Source organism: Cyprinodon tularosa, unplaced genomic scaffold, assembly GCF_016077235.1.
Source record: "Cyprinodon tularosa strain WSP-4 unplaced genomic scaffold, ASM1607723v1 ctg243, whole genome shotgun sequence".
NCBI classification, from domain to species: Eukaryota; Metazoa; Chordata; class Actinopteri; order Cyprinodontiformes; family Cyprinodontidae; genus Cyprinodon; species Cyprinodon tularosa.
In genome coordinates, this window is record NW_024038903.1 from 443,626 (window position 1) to 465,827 (window position 22,202).

Genomic DNA, 22,202 nt, shown 5'->3' on the forward strand with positions numbered 1-22,202 from the left:
TTTCAATTAAAAAGGTTAATAGATACGTTATGCTCATTAATAGATCTTTCAAGCACTTTATCCTCTTCAATGTGATAACTATAGCTTATTATTGAGGAAAAAAGTATTTAGTTTCTCGTAATAGTTAGATTTTATATAAAATCAACATAAAAAAGGATTTATATGCAGATCATAAGTCTTATTCAAACAGTATCTCTACTTTATATACTATATGCACTCAACACTGCATTGAGGCTGTCCTATTCATTATCAGGCAAATGGCTTTATGAGGACAGTGCTTTACAGATGCCCTCTGTCTTTTCATGGACTCTCAGGACATGCAGATGGACCTGGACAGAGAGAGCAGCAGCCTTCGTAGCCTGGAGGCCCAAAAGCAGGATTCCCAGGGACGTCTGGACGAGATGGACCAGCAGCGCTCCAAACTGGAGGGAATGCTCAATGAACTGAAGCAGAAATGTCAGGAGGAGAGTCAACAGGTCAGACACTGCTTTTTAAATCATCATGCATATCCCAAAGCTATATGTTAAGATTTCTCATTTTGACTGTAGAGTAGAAAAGTTTTGGTGTAATTGGTATAGGTGGTCTTGCTGGTTTATATTAAAGGTATAGGGGAGGAAGTTTGTTTTCTGAGTGGATCATCTAAATTAGGGCTGCAACTAACGATTATTTTAAAAATCGATGAATCGGACAATTATTTTTTCGATTAATCGATGAATCGGACAAAATTTTTTTTTTATATTAACCTCTTTATTCCAAAATAAACATTTTAGACAGAACAAACAAGCACACAAGTACAGGTTGCTCATTAACTGTACTGGTGCAATATGAAAAATAAATGTTTGTGTTAAAACTACGCAAACTTACATGAGAAATGTGGCTGTACATCCACAAAATATATGCTACTTTGTTTCATAAAGCGCAAAAAAAGACATTTTTGTTTTTAAAGCCCCTAAGGGGTTCAAACAATAGGCCCCCCCATTTCAACAAATGAGTTTTTTTAGACTAGAAGAGTTCTGCCTTTTAAGACAGGTAAGTATAGCAGTTAAAGTTGCTACTTGAGAAAATACTGAACCATAGAGATAAAAATAGCCTGTGATTCAAATTATAAATTGTATTTGGAATAAAAATGAGAGAACTAGGGGTGGTAAAAAAACACATCCTCCAAAGACAGATATTTACATGGGAATGTGGCATATAATTAATTGACATATTACTGATCTTGCTGGATTTTATTCTGCTTTACTTCCATAAATTGCAGGATCTTCTTTACTTTATCTTAGCCAGAAGATTTAAACTTTAAAAGTCTTGCCCTCATAATTTGCAAGTTAATTTAATTATAAAGTAAATGTAAACGCTGCTTAAGCTAATTCAAATGAAATTAAAAGTAAAATAAGTAGCCAACCTTATCACTGTCTGTAACCTACTAACAAGGTAAGGAAAGCATCAGATGAGCTACCTGAGAAACTAACGTAACGTTTCCCCCACTTTAAAACCAAACGAACATGGTGGTTCCGTGCCATGTTAATTTCTTTTGAAAAAAGTTGCATGTTATCACTTTTTTCGCTTTACAAAGCGCAGGCTATTTTAATTATTGTGATCAATTTGCGCCGTCAATCCCGGTGCATGCGCGCTTCATTTGCAGTCTGGACGCTGAGGCTCTGACTGAGAGGGACTACTGCGGGAAAACGCGATTTGGGGTGGGGGAGGCGCCCCACGGCAGAGTAGGAACGATACATGCTTTCACGTAAGAGTCTCTAAAAGCCGCCAGTGACACCGAAAAAAGTCGCCAGATTTGTCGCTAGTCGCTTTTTTGAAAAATAGTCGCTGGAGGGGTCTGAAAAGTCACTGAGTTGGCAACACTGCACCTGCGGCGCTGACTCGCTCTGCCATATTTTTTTTCTTCCTCTTTCAGTCAAGAGGCAGTGATGACGGCGCGGCGGATGACGCAATAATCGCGCGACACAACTAATCGATGATGAAATTCGTTGCCAACGCTTTTAAAAGTCGATTTTTATCGATTCGTTGTTGCAGCCCTAATCTAAATAAGTGGTCCTGATTGTCAATCATTCTGGCGATATGTTTACGTAAGGCCTTTCTACGTGCTCGTCCCCATTTTCACTTACCGATGCTGAGTCTGACAGTTGAAAAATTGCAAATCTTCTTTTATAAAGTAAGCTTGTATGAGTTTGCATGTGCATATTTTTTTTAAAGTGGAGAGGGTGGGTCTTTTCAATAATTTGCGAAGATCCTCCACTGTACCTTTAAGGTAAAACACAGATGTCATTTGCACTACATTTCAATGAACATAAAGAAGATTTATGGAGATTCTTTCCCTTTAAACTTTCACATTCTGAGGCGTACCACTATGTAATGTTGTGAAACTAATTAATTATTTGATCCATGTAGAAATCAATGTGTTAGTTTTCTTTTCTCATTTAAAAAGAGAACGGATCCCAAAGACTCAAACATTACACAACGGTTAAAGCTTTGATCTGTGGGTCAAACTCATCGACTTTATCCTCGTTTTCGGCCTTCCCTATGCAGATCTCTTCTTTGCAAAGCCAAATCCGTTCTCAGGAGACTAGCGTCCGCAGCCAGGAGGATGAGCTGAATCGCACCAAGGCAGACCTGAGTCGTCTGCAGGAGGAGGAGGCCCAGCTGGAGCAGAGGTTGGCCTCCGGTCGCATTCAGCTGGACAGTGTGGTGAAGTCACTGAAAACCACACAGGACGAGATCAATCAGGTCAGGCAAGCAGCTGAAGACAGAAGGACTTACATGTGTTAATTATTTTCAGACTATCAGTAATTCGGCTGAAAAGTTAGAATAACGTGAATCTAATATCTAGAAGGCTTTTTGGTGCACAACAACAAAATGTTTCTCGTAGTGGTTAGGGTTATTTCCTTTATCAGTTAACCACTAACCACTGCTTCAGTTTTAGTTTGCAGAAGAGCAATTATATTCCTCCTTCTAAAGATGTCAGAATTTGTAGTCTTGCCTACATCAGCTTTTAAATACAGACCATTACAGATAAAACCAAACGGTTTTTATCCACTTTTGATATGTTGTTTTTAGGCTCGCAGTAAGCTTTCACTGATCCAGGACACCCAAAACGAACTGACCAAAACTATTGAGCAGTACAACAGCGCTTTGAGCGAAATCAACAGGGGAAACTTAAGCAACCTGCCGGATCTAAGCCCGGGTTTCACTGAGAGGGAGAATGGAGGCTTCAGAAGCACGGTAAGAAACAGAAATGAGTCTGAATGCAATGTCTTTCAGCCTCCAAAAAAAACCCCAAACTAGGGATGCACGATATAATCGGCCCCCTATCGGTATCGGCCTGAAAACTGAATATCGGACATCGGCCACCCCACCGATATTTAACCCGATATTTGATCAGCTTCTGAGTTTCTAAAGTAAAAAAAAAAATAATAAAAAATAAAAAATACTAATTCTTCTTCTTCCTCAAAAACTTCTTTTTTACAGACTTACAAACTTCTAAAGACGAGGGAAAAAATATTGATACATTAAAATATCACAATATCTTCATATGCTGATATATATGTCATCGTTATGCTACGAAATCCCCCGAAAATTCACGAAATGTTGCCATATTTTTATATGTTGATATATTGACGCGGTATCGATCTATTTTACTAACAAAATCTCACAAGAATTTGCTAAATATCACGTTTGTAACAGAACGATGAAATTTCACGAAGTTTTAAAAAGTAAAATAGATCGATACTGCGTTTTTAAAAATCAATTTGATATCAGCATATGAAAATATATTTGAGTATATTATAGTGTCAGATTTGGATATTATTATTATTAGTGTCAGAAATGGATAACAGAACTGCTATTTTCAATGACTACTTATTTTTGTCCAGCTTTAACATCGGTATCGGTTATCGGCTACATGAGTTTTAAAATATCTGCATATCGGATATCGGCCAAAATCCCAATATCGTGCATCCTTAAAATATTCATAATTTAGAAATTGTATTTTTTCTATTGTGTGGTTTGATATTTTTTCTTCTTACAGCAGGGTTCCCGCGGGTCCTTAAAACGTCTTAAAAGGCATTGAATTCTTCAAAATAAAACTAAGGCCTTAATTGGTATTAAAATGTCTTAAATCAGTCTTTCTAAAACATCATAAATAGGATTATTTTTATTACGATTTATTTTTTAAATCTAAATAAAACGTTAAAATTGACAATTTTTATTTTTTAAAAACCACTATTGGTTCCGTCCCGATAGCTGGAACCAATAAAAGCGTTGTTGCGTCCGGGACATTTGGGAGATGCACCATTGACTTTTTGTCTGGAAAATATGAGCAAGTGTAAATGTAACGAAAATAGGATATCCAGCCAAGAGTTTTCTCGATGGCTAAAACCAGTATGAGGGAACATACATGAGGCACAGTGTATTTTGTGCAAGAAGCAATTCAAGCTCGGAATGATGGGAATTAAGGCAGTGGAGTCGCACATGCGAAGCACGAAACACAAAGCATCAAAATCGAGTTACTGAGAAACAGCCGGTATTTCTCAGTTTTGTTCCACCCTTGTCTCTGCAACGCCTCCACTTATCACCAAATCAAACATACTAAGAAAACGATACAAAGAAAAATAGCTGCAAAAAAGACTTAGCACTGGTTATGTTGGGGCTTTAAAACTGATTTGTTTTGTTCCCTGCTAAAACGAAGTTTGTAAATTCAGTTAAATAATTGTTAAAATATATCTGTCATTTGTGTGTTTTTAGCTTTCTTCCTGTATGGGAAGCTTTTCAATATTTGAAACATTAGTGCAGTGGTTTATGTTAAAATAAACCATTGGGTTAAGGTGTCGCAAGCGGATTTTTCTTGTGAATTTGGTCTTAAATTTTTATTTCAAGTGGCATTAAAAAGTCTTGAATTTAACTTGCCTTTTGCTGTAGGAACCCTGTACAGAAAATAAAATTAGAGTACTTCCTTTATTTGTCACGCTAGCCAAAATAATGAGGAAATTTAACCAAAATGTTGAGGAAATTTCACTTAAATTATCTGCTTGAGCTTTATGTATCAATGTAAACCTGAAATGACAAATCTAATTATTTTAAGGAATAAAAAATAAAAAAAATCCAGTGAAGCAGATTTTTAAAATAACCCGCTTGCATTTAACTTGCTTGTTTGCATCTAATAGAAAAGGGAGAGGGAGATGTCTCTTAAAAATATATGTAAAAATATAAATGGAATATTTTTTTTTTCTAAAAAAGAATGTTTTATCTAAATTTAAAATAATCAGATTGTCTAAAGTACTTTATTCACCTAAAAGTTTTACTGGCATTAAAGTAGCAAATCATTTGTCTCCACTGGTATTTTGAACAGGTATCTACGATGATGAGCCAAAAGGGGTTTGAGTGGTTGATAATAAAATGTACTCTGTGTCTGTTCTTTGACTTTGACATTATCATTTTAAATAAATTTGTGAAATTTGATAATAAATAAGGACATGTCTAAAAGCATTAATTTTTCATTTTTGAGGCCAAGGCCTCATTCCCACAGCTGGATGCTGCTATCTCTAGTCTCTCCTTTTTTTTTTTTTTTTTTCTGTTGCTTTGACATGAAGGATTTAAAAATTTTTGTTTCAGTGTTTGTGAATAAATGCATATATATTTGTGTTTATCAGGATGACTCTTTTAAGTCAAGGATAGCCATGTTTAACAACAGTGCTAAAAAGGAGCCCCCAGCAGACCCCTTCCAGGTAGAAGACCCGTTCAAGTCGGACCTTCTAAAAGGTTAGGAGTGCGTTATTATTGTTTATTTGTCTTTATTAAGAATATATAGAATTCTGGTTTCAGATGTTGATATTTTTGGGTGACTATCTCAACGTTTTGTCATTTTCTCTATTATTCATGTTTCACCATTTTATTTGTCTAGATCCATTTGGTGAAGATCCCTTCAAAGAAAATGATCCCTTCAAGGGATCCTCATCTGAGGATTTTTTTAAAAGACCCAAGACAGACGTGTTTGGCTCTGGGGAACCTTTCAGTAGGAAACCCACACCGCCAGCCAAGGTTTGACCCTTTGTTGTTTCGTATTTGGTTGGACTGCTCTTCTTTTTACCTGCAGAATGAGATGTTTTTATTCTCTTTTTGATTGTTTTGGTGATTTTCTTTTTTTTCCCCAGCCTGGTGCCTTTGGGAGCGGTGACCCCTTCAAATCCAACAGCTCTAAAACAAAAGATTCAGGTTGGCCGCTTTAACATATCGATTCTTTGTTGTCCATCCTTTTCAGTGTTTTCTTTGTGTTTTGTGATTATATTTTTCTGTGCCTCAACATCTTTATGGTCTTGTATATTTTTCCTCTCACACTTGTTCCAGTAGAGCACCAAATCAGTACATCTAGCATTTTTCACACTGTCATCACGATCTTCAGTGACTCCTTTTCATTTTTTTTTCTTTTTAATGATAGACCAACACATATACCCCATTTACACTACCCTTGAAAAACCGTGCCGAGACCGTTCCGAGCTCAGTAACTGATAGGGTTGGGAATTGAAAAGATTTTCACGATTCCGATTCCCTTTTCGATTCTATGAAATGATTCGATTCTTTATCGATTCTTTTTTCGATTCCAATTTGGGGGAAAAAGGAGAACAAACAGTTTGATTATCAGCATCAACTTTGTTTACTTAACTATTGCACAATCTTACAAACTCAACAAGATCAAGATGTCCACAGGAAATGTGAAACTGGAGTAACATCTGTGTTTAAATGAAAAATAAATATACAAGAACAAACTTAATAACCAACAATGTCTAATAACAAATGATGGGATAATAACCTATTTTAAATAACAAAAAATACTAATTATAAAAGAGTAGTAGGGAAAATTAACAGTTATTTTGCAGAAAGATGAGCATATCTGCTTTTTCTGGAAGGATACAGGATCTTTCAGGGCTTATGGTGTCTCCAGCCGTGGAGAACACCCTCTCAGATGGGGTGGAGGAAGCCTGCACAGAGGTAGTTTTCAGCCAGTCAGATAGCAAGGGCAGCGTATCTTGCTTGTTCCACCACCACAGTGTGGCGCTATCCCTGCAGGGGATGGAGGGCAAGCTTTTATAGAGCTGGATTTCCTGATCTACCCTCTGGGCTAAGGAAAGACGGGGCTTTGATTCACAAAGTGACCGCAGCTCGTTGTCTTCCTCCTCGAATAGTTCTTCCAACTTGCGTAACTTGCGTAACTTACGTAACTTACGTAAAAAACGTGACGTAAGTCGTGCTCCCCAGAGCCGGCGCTCTAGGCTCTGGTGCTGCGGGAATCGAAAAAAGAATCGTTCAGTGAGCTGCCAAACGATGCCATGGAATCGGAAAATACGGAACCGGTTCTTAACAGGAACCGGTTTTCGATTCCCATCCCTAGTAACTGAGATAACTTATCGTGTGTAAATGGAAAGCAAACTGAACTGAACCGAGCTAGACACAACCGAACCGAGCTAACTGCAGACCAGTTCCAGAGGTGGGCTCGGCTCGGTTTTTCCCTGGCTCGGTTCTCTGATAACAAGAGCGCATGAGCAGAACGCGTCATCTGGCTGCACATCGCGATTCGCACTCCATTCCAGTAGTTGGGGATAATGCCCCTCCGGAAGTTGCTTGCCAACCAACACAAGACAGAAGAAGAACAACTATAAACAACAATCGAAATCTTCTCCACGCAACATTTTAATTAATGGCATTTTATATAATAACACCATACCAAGAGTAAAAAAAAATCATTTTGCATTTAAGATAAAAAAAAAAGTCAAATTCCTCTATCTAGAACTCCTCAAGTGGAAAAGTCGACAACTTCATCGATTCACAGAAAAAAAAAACATTAGTTGCAGCCCTAAATCAGATATAAACCATTCCGCTGTAGCCTGACTCTAATTAACTAAACTATAGCATGAAGCTCCACCATAGCCTCAAGTCTTTAACAGCTTTTCTTCCCTGTATTTACCTCCATTAATGTTCTCATTCTCTCTCACCAGCTTCCCTGCTGACCAAAAAAAGCTTCCCCACAGCATAACGCTGTGCCAGATTTTCCTCAGAGTCACTTTGTTCTGGGTAGTACCCAGTGTTTGTCTCTAAAGAGCACCTTTCTCCGCATTTGTTCTCCCCCTACGATACTTTTGACAAGCTGCTAATAAGACTTCATATATTTTTTATTCAACAATGACTTCCTTCTTGGCTCTTGTCCATAAAGGCAAAGAGGTGAAGGGCTTAACTAAACATTTTTCTGTCAGTATATCTTCCCACCCTTGCCCTTTAAAAAAAAGAAAATTTAGTGTATAACTGCTATAGAAAGAAATATGCTATTTAATTTTCATTTTTTGTTTGAAATCTAGTGAAAGGGAAAAAAAATTAGGGAACTGAAATTAGTGTTCATGGCACTAGTTTCATTTTGGTGCAGAAATATGCAAATATTGGATAAGGAACTACTAAATCTAGCCTTTTTTATTAGCTTCTTGTGTTAAAAAAAATAAAAAACTAAACATTGTTCAAGAAGTCCAAATGCTGCCAAGCCCAGGGTATCTGGACAATCTGTTTTCAGCTGTATCACACTCTTTGCATTTACAGTAAACTGAGCGGAGCTTCATGTGGTGTTTAAAGCCTCTCCACAGCTTCCTTCAGTCTGCTGGGCTCCTTTGTCTTTATAAAAACGTTTGTTCCCTAATGTCCGTAAGCCTCTTGTTCATTGAAAATGGCATGTTAACATGTTTTTTTTTTTCAAACATGGGTTGACCTGCTGACAATCGGCATTTGGCTCCATTCCCACTCTCATAACAAGCTGAGTCTGACTACTCGCTGGCAAGCTGTCCCCCCGCTGCTGCATGTCTGGTGACACCATCACACTGGGATAGAGTTGATGATGTCACCAGTGCGACAGAAATCAGGAAAATAAACAATAGAGAGAGAAAAGTTAGGAAGCCAGAGCGTAATACACTATATTGCCAAAAGTATTTGCTCACCTGCCTTGACTCACATATGAGCTTAAGTGACATCCCGTTCCTAATCCATAGGGTTCAATATGACGTCGGTCCACCCTTTGCAGCTAGAACAGCTTCAACTCTTCTGGGAAGGCTGTCCACAAGGTTTAGGAGTGTGTTTATGGGAATTTTTGACCATTCTTCCAGAAGCGCATTTGTGAGGTCGCACACTGATGTTGGACGAGAAGGCCTGGCTCTCAGTCTCCGCTCTAATTCATCCCAAAGGTGTTCTATCGGGTTGAGGTCAGGACTCTGTGCAGGCCAGTCAAGTTCATCCACACCAGACTCTGTCATCCATGTCTTTATGGACCTTGCTTTGTGCACTGGTGCACAGTCATGTTGGAAGAGGAAGGGGCCAGCTCCAAACTGTTCCCACAAAGTTGGGAGCATGGAATTGTCCAAAATGTCTTGGTATGCTGAAGCATTCAGAGTTCCTTTCCTTGGAACTAAGGGGCCAAGCCCAGCTCCTGAAAAACAACCCCACACCATAATCCCCCCTTCACCAAACTTTACACTTGGCACAATGCAGTCAGACAAGTACCGTTCTCCTGGCAACCGCCAAACCCAGACCCGTCCATCAGATTGCCAGATGGAGAAGCGCGATTCGTCACTCCAGAGAACGCGTCTCCACTGCTCTAGAGTCCAGTGGCGGCGTGCTTTACACCACCGCATCCGACGCTTTGCATTGCACTTGGTGATGTATGGCTTGGATGCAGCTGGTCGACCATGGAAACCCATTCCATGAAGCTCTCTGCGCACTGTTCTTGAGCTAATCTGAAGGCCACATGAAGTTTGGAGGTCTGTAGTGATTGACTCTGCAGAAAGTTGGCGACCTCTTCGCACTATGCGCTTCAGCATCCGCTGACCCCGCTCCGTCAGTTTACGTGGCCTACCACTTCGTGGCTGAGTTGCTGTCGTTCCCAAACACTTCCATTTTCTTATAATACAGCTGACAGTTGACTGTGGAATATTTAGGAGCGAGGAAATTTCACGACTGGATTTGTTGCACAGGTGGCATCCTATCACAGTTCCACGCTGGAATTCACTGAGCTCCTGAGAGCGACCCATTCTTTCACAAATGTTTGTAAAAACAGTCTGCATGCCTAGGTGCTTGAATTTATACACCTGTGGCCATGGAAGTGATTGGAACACCTGATTCCAATAATTTGGATGGGTGAGCAAATACTTTTGGCAATATAGTGTAAGTGTTCTTTATTCTTTCGCTCTTCTATCTGTCTGAATCCCTCCCACCAGTGCTTGGCCGTGTTTATGGAACGCAAACGGAGTTGTTTCTCCTTGTTAGATCAGAAGTGACTGGTGCTGTGTGTTGACGTCTATATGTTGCGTTCAATGGTGTCACGTAATTTAGCGGGTCAACCCAGCTCTGGTGTTCACACAGCATGCCGATCAGGGCTGAGACGATTTTAATGCGTGTCGCTTGTCGAGTCGTTTGACCCGGGTCGACACGCGACAGTGAGCTGTTCCCACTGCCACTAAAAGCCAATTGTTCCCGGGTTTAAATGGGTTTTTCAGTGGGAAAGAGGTATAATTTAGGGGTTTCAAATAAAGGGAGGCTGAGTACATGTTTTAATGTTTTTTTAAGAGTAATAATAATTTTCCTCTGTTTACTTTTAAGTCTATCACATGAAATGGCTTTAAAATATATTGAAGTTTGTGACAATATGTTGAAAAGTTTACATGTTTTGTATTTAAAACAGTAATTGAGCTGGATTTAGTGGACTAAGATGGGAAGATGGTGTAATAATTTAAACCCTGACATCACTTTGTCAAATAAAACACCAGCATTTATCCCTTTACTTAAAGAGGCAGATTTTCCTTCAGTTCTTCTCAGAGTCTATTAACAGTCTTCTGGTCCTGAGAGGGCACCATTAGGATCAAACCCATCTCAAAGAGTCATTCTTAGCCTCTCTGGGTGACGTGTTAGATTTAGGTTTTATTTTTGGCGGATGGGGCATAAGGGGGCAAACAATTTTTACTCTCTGCGGCTTCAGTTTTTCCTCTGGTCTCAGGTTATTTTTAGCCGAGCACCTACACATTTAACTGCTGGCCAACTGAAAATACTTCCCCCTCACCCTGGAAAAACAGGAGGCGTTCAGGAGCCAAGCAAAACAGAAACTGTGACTGCTGCTCCTTCAACACTAGAACACACTGCCACTCCTTCAAGCGGCGCTCTCCTGCCTCTGTCCTCCCTCTGTATCTGCTGCCATTGAAGTGCTGGGCCCCCGTTCGCTGCGGAAGCTGTTTTAAAGTTGGTTGCAGCTGCTGTTCAAGGCTCTGCGCCTTCTGCACATGCTTCTGAGGAACACAGAGGCATCTGTAGACCTGAGTTAGTGCGCGTAAAAGGAAAACAGCACGCTGCACGTGAATGGGCTCTTTTGTGGTTTAGGCACACACAAAAAATTGATTATGGTAGAATGTTTTGTTTTGTTTTCTTTACTCCAGCCATCTGCAGTTTGTTGCTTTTTTGGAAATGAAGTGGCTTCAACAAAACAACACGGGCTCAGTTCTGGTTAACAGCACACCAACTGACGCCTTTAATTAGCTGATCAGATGCATACGTCAGGTCGAAAAAAAGAAGAAGAAAAAAACGCCGTTCTACAGGTTCTCACAGAAAATCTCATGGAAAATTAAACGGTCATGCCACATTCTCTGCTCTGAAAATAGCACAAAGGCACCCCTCCCCCTAAAAACCCTCAGAATAAGCAAAATACGGAGATAATTTCGGCGTGTGGTTTTTGGGGCATAACCTTATTACAATTTCTGGCTCCTTCTGTGTCTGCAACCAAATGCTCCAGATGTATTAAAATAAACTTTTGTTGCAGATTTGTTTGCAAAAGCGGACCCTTTTAGAAGCAGTTCCTTCGGAGGAAAGGGTGCTGGATTTGCTGACTTCAGTCACATGTCTAAGGTAAGCTCCTGTAGTCGTGAATCACTTGCACCATAAAGCTGAATATTCCACTGAAGCTTGTAGGTTTCCACCTTTCCTTTCACCTTGACCATTTGCTGGCTTCTTGGAAATCTGCTGTCCTCTTTATTTTATAAAATTGTTGACGGATTTTATTTCTGTTCTCTCTCTTTCTTGTTTTTTATTCCTCGCATGAGCAGAAGCCTGACCCTCCAGCAAAGAAAAATGTGCCAAACCGGCCTGCACCTCCCTATGGTAATTCCTTTTTTTAAGATACCACTTTTTGACATTAACAGATGAGAGTTTTTTTTTTTAATATTGGCGTTAGATCTTACTGTACATCAGTGTGTTTGTCACTTAATGCTGTCAGAATATAAAGATGTGAAGAAACTTTGCTCTTAATACTTAATGTGTTTCCCTAATCTCTCCCCTTACTCGCTCACAGTTTCTTGCGTCCATTCGTCTTCTACTCATTCTGTCTTGATAATTCAGTGTCAAACATCCCTTCTTCTGCAGCGTGAGCTTCCTTTACCACAGCTCACATTGTTGGATATATTTCAATAGGACTAAGTTATCTGGGGACCAAGATGGCCACACAAGGAGGCTTACTTTCTGTTTGAACCGTCCCTGTTGATGTGGCAATATATTTCTGATCATCCTCATGCGATTGCTGTCAAAGCTATTTAAAAAGTCTTAAATATGATGATCTTAACTTTAGGTCTTAATCCACATTTTAACTTAACTTTTTGTTTTCTTTAAATGTATGAAATAACTGTTAAATTTATGCAGTTTTTTGTTCCTTGCTCATTACAAATATAATCTTATATTTCTTAAAAAAAAAAAAAAAGGACCAGTTGGCTTTATTTGCTTCATGTTTTCAGTCATTTCTCAGTCGGGAAATGGTTCTACCATCACTTGATCGGCTCTTATTGATGACTGGGAGGTCTTCTATTGTTGCATTCAATAAATACATTAAAATCAGCAGCTCTAAATCAGGCACAGATCTACGACCCATTATTTGATGCAGCAAATTAAATAATTTCTTCTACGTCAGATTCTTTCTCCTCCATCCAAAAATAGGTCCTTTTTCCGATGTTGCATTATAGGTTGTTCTCCTGTTCATGTGCTGTAAGATATGCAGAAGTCTATGCATCAATGATGAAGGGAATGCAATTACTGTTGATAATACTTTTATTGCCAAAGTAAACCTGACTTCAGTTAAAGAGCACTGATGCTAAAACTGTCATCTGCAACTAACTCCTTTATCCTGGGAGAGTGGATCTTTAATGCCCGGATTTTGGCTCGTTTTATTTGACCTTGACTCAAATTACACGACACACCTCAGAATTAAAAATCATTGTGTTATATTTGACTTGATTTTTTTTTTTTTAGAAGTCTTATGGGGCTTAAATTCAAATAATCTGGGTCTTTAAAAGTAAAACATTGAACTAAACAAATGTTGAATCTAAGAAATCCTTTAATGTACTAAAATTAAAGGATGTTTGTTTTCTATGTGCTATTACTCTACCCAGCCATGGCAAGGTGGCCAACATAAAAGCCTCTTTATTAAGAAAAACTAAACAAAGCTTAACTATTTTATAAACGTTTCATTTGTTTTTCTGTTTTTACGGCAGAAAGGTGTTTTATGGCCTAAATGCAGGCTAGAAAAACAACTTCCTCAGTAAGGTATAAGATTGCAGAGATAGTAGTTTCTTGTTTTGATACTGTCAACAGGAAAGCTGTTGGCAGAGATATGAGAATAGTCGGGGTCACAGCATGTGGGAACCTCATTTAACCAGTTCACATTGTTGCTAATATTAATAGGAAACTTCTTTTTTTTTTTTCTTTTTTTTTTTTTACTCCTTACAATAACAAACCAATGCTACTTAATTTAAAGTTCTGTTTTTGGGATGATGGTGGTTCTTTCTTACACAGTGTTGCGTTTTGAGTTCATGTGAAGTCATACAACACCTACAACCCATTCCCAGGCCATGCCCTTCCGCTGTGACCTTGCACTTATTCTTTAAGCAGAAGCCACAGCCTGAGAAAGCCGGTGTTCCCCTTTGCTTCACCACGCGGAACAGGGTTGAGATGAACCACAGTTTGCCAGCAAGCTTGTTCTCGCAGTGTGCCTCTCATGTAAAAGGGAAGTGAGAGGCTCACTCCTAAATTTGTGGCCTGCTCTCAATATCTGCATCTCTGAAACAGTTGCACAACTAATCCTGGTCCTCGAGGACGCTGCAACTCAGATGTTTGTCTGCAGTTGTGTTGCAGCATTTGTTTACATCCCCTACTCAAGTTGGGTTGTGTAATTGGGATTTAATGAGACAAATATTTGGTTAGCTTTTCTACATATTATGCTTAAGCCCTCTAGGTTTTTCTGACACTTAGAAGATAATGGGAACCAGTGAAAAGCGATTATTGTCAAAGTGTCCTCAGCTTACAGTAAAAAGGGTGTGTCTGCTTTTACCAATCATATGTTCCAGAAAAGCAGCTCTGTGCAAATTGAAGCATCAATGCATCAGTGAACTATACTCAAAAATGTGGTTAACACCTTTTCTTGAACCATTATCGCTCTCCCCAGGGTGACGATTGTGAACAACGTGGGCACAAAGCTTTTGGCTTCCTGTGAATATTTTGTGGGTCCATTATTACACATTCAGTTTTTAAGTGTGAGCTTGTTTTCCCAAGGGAGCTCTAATGAGAGGGAAAGATGCTATAGGTATTTATTGATTACAATTTTTATCTCCTCCAGTAAATCTGCTCGGTTCGAGTGCGTCAGAGCTACGGCAGGGTGTCGGTAGAGATTCTTTTATTCTGGCACAGCCAAGAAACGAATCCAAAGACTGTCCTGTGGGTTTTGGTTCTGTAAGTGTAGTCCTCTCTCGTCTTTTTTTTTCTGTGTGTGTTCTTTTATTTTTGGACCGATAAACGCCGACTGCATGAATTGCAGAGCTGTCTGCTTAGAGATGTCGTCCAGTGCCGTCGGGCCACATTTTGGTCTTTTACTTCGGGACAGCGAATGCTCACCGCAAACATGTTTACCGGCTGTTGACTAACCACATTTACAGCTTTTTCACAGTTGGGCCACAAAAGAGCAAAATGTTTGCATGACTGATTTGGATGTGTGTGGAATTCTTTCTTCATGGAAAAACGGGTTTGCATGTTTGCAGAAAGTGAGGATTTATAAATGTGACTGCCACCAGGCTGGTGGACGCGTCTGTCTGTTCCGGTCGTGCTTTAAGAGCATTTTTCGTGTCATTAAGTGCAAGAGGGGCAAGTTGAAGGCTTATTTGCTCTCAAAGCATGACATGCCTCGGAGCTCAGCACAACTGAGGAAAATCTGCCGCTTTGTAAACCGCCTTCCACTATCTTCATGACAGCCGGACATGCTCTCAGATAGAGAGATGATGCATGGCAACTTTTGGGGTTTTCTCATGTGACATCTGCATGATTGTTGTAAAAAGGGATTTTTTTTTTCTTTTATGGAGCTTTGCATTATTTGTTTTTTTTTTTTCTGCCAGGATCTGAAGTTGAGAAGGTAAGAAAGAAAAAGAAAAGGTGTGGTGATCCATCTTTGCATGTGAAACTCTTGTTTGCACCACATAATCTGAATATAGTCAATCATGGGTGCACATGATCTATAAAGAATTACCAAGAATTTGTTGCTTTAGCATAGAATTATTTTCTGAAAGTGTTGCTTTAAGCTTTTAGCTTTGGTGTGTTTGCTTTTTTATGTAATAGAAATCTAGTGCAATGCAAAAGTGCTAAAAACCCTCATCATTAATCTGTTTTGTCACTTTAAAACCAGAACCTTTAATGAATTTTACTTGCATTTATGTTGGTTTTTTATGCAGTATACATAGTTGTGACGACCAAGAAAATAATTGAAGTTACAAATATAAATTTTAAAAGTGTGGTGTGAATTTATTTTCAGCACCTATTAGTCAGTAAATTGTAGATTCAACTTTTGCTGATGTTAAAATGGCGAATGTTTTAGGGTTTGTTCCAAGCAGGCTTTTACATCTGGAGACCAAAATATTTGCCTATTCTTTGCTAAATAGATTGAAAAAAGTAAATTTGCACTAGTTTTTCTAAGTTAATATAGGTCTGGTTCATTACTAACACATAAGCAAAGTTCTTATTAAACCTCTTTTGATGCTCTAGATCTTGATTAGCCCTCAATTTGAAGTCTTTTGCAGCCTTTAACGTGTTCTTCCAGTTTTGCAGCAGGTTTTGCTTGATTTGTATTTTCTCCCCTTAAAAAAAGTCATATGCACATCAAGACCTGACTTCCATCATCTTTAACTCCTGGTCTATGTGTTGAGATCAGAGTTTTCAGATCAGACTTACGAAGAGGATTTAGTCTTCACCCCACACAGCATTTTGAATGTAAAGCAACACTTTCTGAATATTTGTGTAATTTTTTTTCTATATTTTTGTGACAAAATGAAAACTTTAATTGGTTATTAGTACTTTTACAAAGCACTGATTAATCATTTCTGCATCTGTTTTAATTGGGCCTTAATTGTTTACCAATTTATTGCCGTTCGCTGCTCATCATTTTACACAATGTCCGTCGTTCTTGACTTTCTGCCTGTTTAGAAACATCTGCTTTTGTTCCCTGATTTGTCTGTTTCTGTGTTGACATTTGAACCTCAAGCCGCAACCACATTCCTTTCTTTTTCTTTCTTCTTTTTTGGTTTTGTTTCCCAATTCTAATGTTTGTTTGTCCGCTGCAGTTTGGAAGTGAGAACCAGCAGCTGGAGTGGGCCAAGCGGGAGAGCGAGCGTGAGGAGCAGGAGAGGCTGATGAGGCTGCGGTTGCAGGAGCAGCAGGATCTGGAGCTGGCCATCGCTCTTAGCAAGGCAGACGCTTCCAACACCTGAGCAGGACGACGGCCAGCTCAGCTCTCCGTCCACCTAACTGTCCTCCGTTCTCCGTTTACAGGCTCATGACCTCAGATCCCTCTTTTTTTCCTTTTCTTTTTTTTTAACCAAGTGGTTTAAGAAACCTGTGTTTCTTCTGTTATGACTGGACTCTCATCAAGTGACTCTAAATTTCAAACCATTAAAGGTACAGCTTCCAAACACCAACTTTAAACAGGGAGAATTCAGAGCTTAGCTCCACACAACAAAAACATCACAGGCTACCCAGCACTGCTGACTTCTCAGCCGGCCTGGTGGGTAAACCCTTTAAGAAGAGTCAAAATTAGGTTCAGCACATTATCTATAATTACTTCAAACCCTGAGCTACAGTACCCATCATCTCTTTGTGCGTAAAGCGTCCCAGGTCAATGATGACATAAAATTGCCATCTTAGTTACCATAACAGTGCTGTTACAACCCTTACCAGACAGTAGCATGGATTTCCTTCTTAACACTAGCAGCCATCATTATTACTTGGTTAATGTAAATATCTAATTATGGGAGCTTCCCAAGTGCTCTGCTGTCTTATTTAACCACCCAGACGTAAACTTTCTGTCAATTTAGAGATGCACCAATCCCAAATTTATCCAGTTATTGTAAACTTTTGTGCCTTAAGGTTCCTAAGAAAATGATCATAATCAGTATTAGCAGGTCAAGGATTAAGGAATAGCATGCAAACTACATATTTATATCTTTCCTCCGATAATTTATTGGTAAAGGAAGTGGAACCTACTGTATGTGAGGTTGTATGTGTGAGAGAGCAGTTACTGTTAAACATGTTTTAATTTGAAATAAAGATAAGCATTACAGATGTGTTGTTTTACACTGTTTCAATAGCAGTTTTTGTGTAAAGCTTAGAAATTGTAGAACGTAAACTGAAACGCCCCCAAATGATTTTGTAAATTTCCGAATCTACATCTTTAAAGAGACGGTCAGCCTTCTTATTATTTGCTGAAACTCTCTCTCATACAAAATACTTTTTCTCATTAGGACTTTTTGTTGCTGTGCATCTTAAAAGCATAACTTTGATTACTCTTCACTGGTTGTACTTCTTCAATCTTCTGTCTGGATTCAATCTTGGCGTCTCACGTCTTTCAGCCACATGGAGTGGAAAAGTTTTTTTTTTTTTTTTGTAAAGTGTTTTTCCCATCAATAATGGTTTCCATATCATCAGCACATACTGATAGCTGCTTCTTATCCTGATTTCACTCAGTAGAATAAACAGATTTCCGAGTTTCTCACCAGCCTCTGATTGGCCAGGGCCGGTCAAGCTGAAAACCCGATTACCAGCCATCCTTCTTGGTGCATCTCTAAATATTTTGACTGAAAATTTGGATTCTCCTGTGTATTATGTGTCCAAAAAAGATTTTTTTTTTATTTTTTTATTTAAACACTGAAATACATCCATGGCTTCAACATATTAACTCTGATCCAGAGCTGCATCAAAAAGGAACAGCTTGAACTTCCATGTGTCTGTGCACCAGCCATTTTTGTAAACTCTTTTTACTCCCAATGACCGCCCACCTTGTGCTTGTTAGTTTGTTTACCTTAAACAGCTGATTACAGGAGGTGGCGCAGCTCTGCCAGCATTAAAAAAGGCACTTGTAGCACAGACTCAACACACTTTAGCCCCTACTCTCATCTTCCCACCTCTGTCATCATCGTCGTCTTGGCGCACGCTTCCAGTAATCTCTGCAGAGTTGTCTGAGGCTGCACTCAGCGGGGGGAGCCGAGGAAGATGTATTTATCTCATTGTAGTCTCGCCGACTGGAGCCGTTCACAGCCATTTTATCTAACTGCTAACCATAATGCTTTGCAACATAAACACTGGAAGACTTTTCTCTGATACTATGACGACAAAGGCATCCTCAGTGTTTTGAATATCACATCCATATGGTTCTTTTCTATGTTAATATAACAGGCAAGTCAAATTAGCCAAAGAGGGAATATTTTACAGTTTATGTATGAAGTCAAAGAATGAAGTAAAATGCATTTTGAAGTCTGTTTTCCATAACCTTGAGTTAGGCAGAAAACTCAAACAGAAGACGTCAGCCACTCTGTTGGTCTGCGATTGTTGAGCTTGTCCAGTACCAGATGGTTAAAGAAATCTTTTTTGTGCACTCCATACTTTATGATTAAATTACACTTAAATGAGCACGGTTTGGATTAGGCAAGTCCTGCCTGAAATACTAAGCTGTCCTGAAGGACTTGGTCAGATCATAACATCCTTTTTTTCTGTCATTACACCTGATTTAATTATTTAAGCTTTCATCTCCACTGTTTATCGCATTCGGGTTCAAGAATTGAAGATGTTTTGAAACGTTGTCAAAGCTGGTGATAATCATTGGCATATTCCTTCGTTAATGAACCACTTCTCAGTCCTTCAGATGTGAGCAGCTTGTTTTTGACCAATGGTTTGGTTTGATGTGACAAACTTGCACTCCCATACAACTAAAAGCCTCTATAAAATGGAAAAGTGTAAACCCTTTCTTTTTATGCTAATGCTGTTACATGAACTTTTTCTCATTTACTTATTACTACAGAAGTACATTTATTTTTCTTACTTTGCTTTTTCGCTGACAGGTAAAAAAAACCTTTACATGTTCTTTTTTTTCTGTGAAGACATGTCTATGAATGTGGAAGGTTTTTCAAATGCATTCTTATCGCTCTCCATTATTAATCAGGTCTATTTGGCACATAATGAATGTACTGCATATTCAATATAGGACATGTAATACATGTGACAACGCCTTAGATTATCCACATATCAACACTAAGCTGTAATATTGCAAAGTATATATGTAATTATTAAAAATTAATTATCTTGAGTTTTGATTTTCTGAAATAATGTAACAAATTTTAACCTAATAAACTTGAGTTATAACATTCCTGGAAAATGAAAATTTCTTCATCAATATAAGCAAAAAAAAGGACAGCTTTAATAGGAAAATGCAATTATAGAATATTAATAAATGAACAATAAGGGCTATATAAGATTTATTTGAATAATTACTGAGTGAAAAACGAACTGGGAACACAACTACTTTCACTTTTCCCAACCGAGGTGAAATTGTACATGAAGGCTCTAAAATGTGCAACACCCACTTAAAATTAGGAAGAAAAAAAAATTTCCCCACCCCCCTCTCACAAAAATAATGTTTAAAAAAAAGAAGTTTTTACAGCTGTATAGCATGGTGGTGGAAGCATGATGTTGAAGCTCTGTTTGACTGCAGTGGAAGTTCTATAGCATACAGAAACAATACAGCTGCTTTTATGCTGACTGTGTGTTAAGTTTACGTTCACACATTTCTGACGCTAATTTCGTGTTTTGAGGATTTTGATGATTTGTCTTGATACACATAATTACAACACACAACTCAGAAGGTTTTTAAAAACATGCATTTGGTGCACAAGACTGCATTTTTAAAGCACAAGGCCTAGTGTTCGCCCTAAAAACATAGTCCCAACTGTTGAACTTAATAGTGGTTGCATTATGCTGAGGGTCGATGTGATGAGGAAAGAAACTCTTTATAGACCTCATTCTCTGCTAAATGCTTAGTCACTATGGGCGTGCTTCAGTGGCACAGTGGTTAGCACGCACGACCCACGTACGGAGGCCTTAGTCCTCGATGTGGGCAACCCGGGTTTGAATCTGACCTGTGGTCCCTTGCTGCATGTCTCTCCTTCTCTCATACCCTCTTTCTTGTCAGCCACTGTAGAAAAAACCTCAAAAAACAAAAATAAGTTGGACACTAGTTGTTTCAACACCATCCAAACACTAAAAAAGTGTTGAGACCTATAGCCACAAATGTGCTGGATCCTTGCACAAAATCTCATATCTGAGGGAAATTTAGACCTTTTAACCTAAGGTGCTTATTTTTGAATTTGTGGGAAAAGTCAGGATACCTGAGGAGAACTTAGAGAAAGACCCTGGCTGGGCTTCAAAGCCAGGACCTCCTTGCTGCACAGCCACAGTGCTAACATCTAGACCACTGTGCAAGCAGTAATGAATATCTAAGCCAATATTAATAAGGCTGTTTTACCCTGCATGTCACTTTATTCTGGTGTGGATTAGAGAGAATCCTCAATTATTTCAACCCTCTGCTATCTGGTTTTGTTTTAAAACTCATTGAAGTTTTGATATATTCAATTTGTCTCAGAAAGAAATGGTTTAAGGCACTTTGTAAAACCTTAGAGAATATGATATCATTATGAGTGGATAGTGTGCAAAATACTCTTTTTTTCTATTTTGTCCTGCCAAAGTAAAATCTAATTTATAAGGTCCACCTTAAGGCCAAGTTTTTCATCAAAGTGCTGAACAATAAAAGAAAAAGACAATAAACATTAAAACTGTTTAAATTGTCTGTCATTTCAGACGTTTTTTCAACAGGAATAACTAAAACCAATGATTTGTTCTAAAGAAAGGGATTTTATTCACACTATACCTGTTAAAATTCACCATGGATATATTTTATTCTATTTTCAAGTTTATGCTTTGATATTAGAACAAAGAAAAGTGAAATGAGAGTGATACACATATGCATCTCTCAGTATAGATATTTTTGACTCGGTATATGCTTCCCCTTTTTCTCCCTTTTTCTTTTTTTTTGTTGAAAAATATGAACTCTTGCACATGGAAACATTTAGGTTGAAATCTACTTGTTGAAATTTTCTTTTAGGGGGCAAAGCTGTTGTTCTCACATTAAATGTCCGTGACCATATCATTCAGGGAGGTTTTAAAACCTTCTTGAAAGCAGTCATCCATCTTTTCACTACTGGCATCTGGCTTTGATACCAGCTCTCAATGCAGTCCTTCATGCAGGAGATACAAATGCTCACTGACACCATATGTATAATATAAAGCATGGACCTGGATACTTTGAAACTGTAGTGCAGGGTGAATATGTGTAATTGTAGTATTAAGGCGCTTTGATGTCCTACTATAATTTCTACCCATCTGAAAGGGAGTCTAAGGGCTCCCTGATGAGGGTTTGCAGTGCCCCTCTGTCCAGACGGCTCCTGGCCTCACTCTGTAATTATGAAAATGGAGTGTTTGTATTTATAGGCTAAGCCCACAAGCGGCTACCCTTCTCTGTCTTGCAGCTGCAAAACATCACTGGAAATCAGGTCGTCCTTAAGTTCTCTTAAATCAGCATCTTCTACTCAAAACCGTATTTTCCAGTGATGGTGATCTGATAACCTGCAGCTTTCCTGGGTGCATCTATTTTCAAGCACAGTTGTGAAACCGTATTGAGTGGGTGGATGTGGTTTTAATCAAAACGAGCGAGCAAGAGGGTAGCAATGAGAAACGAGTAAGTGATCATAAAGTTCATCAGTCCCAAAATA

General features: G+C 38.7%; 1 protein-coding gene across 5 annotated transcripts in view; it reads left to right on the plus strand.

The window, feature by feature from the left end:
* Nucleotides 1-17,438, plus strand: part of LOC119785208 (epidermal growth factor receptor substrate 15-like 1) — a 33,656-nt gene extending 16,218 nt beyond the window's left edge. For 2 of the 5 annotated variants that reach the window (XM_038287702.1, XM_038287705.1), the window contains 10 exons: nucleotides 315-476; nucleotides 2,545-2,742; nucleotides 3,073-3,237; nucleotides 5,664-5,772; nucleotides 5,915-6,051; nucleotides 6,165-6,225; nucleotides 11,846-11,931; nucleotides 12,129-12,183; nucleotides 14,684-14,796; nucleotides 16,671-17,438. In XM_038287702.1, the coding sequence (XP_038143630.1) occupies nucleotides 315-476; nucleotides 2,545-2,742; nucleotides 3,073-3,237; nucleotides 5,664-5,772; nucleotides 5,915-6,051; nucleotides 6,165-6,225; nucleotides 11,846-11,931; nucleotides 12,129-12,183; nucleotides 14,684-14,796; nucleotides 16,671-16,817 (1,233 nt within the window). In that variant the 3' untranslated portion in view covers nucleotides 16,818-17,438. Of the gene's footprint in view, nucleotides 1-314; nucleotides 477-2,544; nucleotides 2,743-3,072; nucleotides 3,238-5,663; nucleotides 5,773-5,914; nucleotides 6,052-6,164; nucleotides 6,226-11,845; nucleotides 11,932-12,128; nucleotides 12,184-14,683; nucleotides 14,797-15,452; nucleotides 15,470-16,670 lie in introns of all 5 variants that reach the window. The other 3 variants (XM_038287703.1, XM_038287706.1, XM_038287707.1) reach the window with 3 other exon arrangements.
* Nucleotides 17,439-22,202: the final 4,764 nt, after the last annotated feature.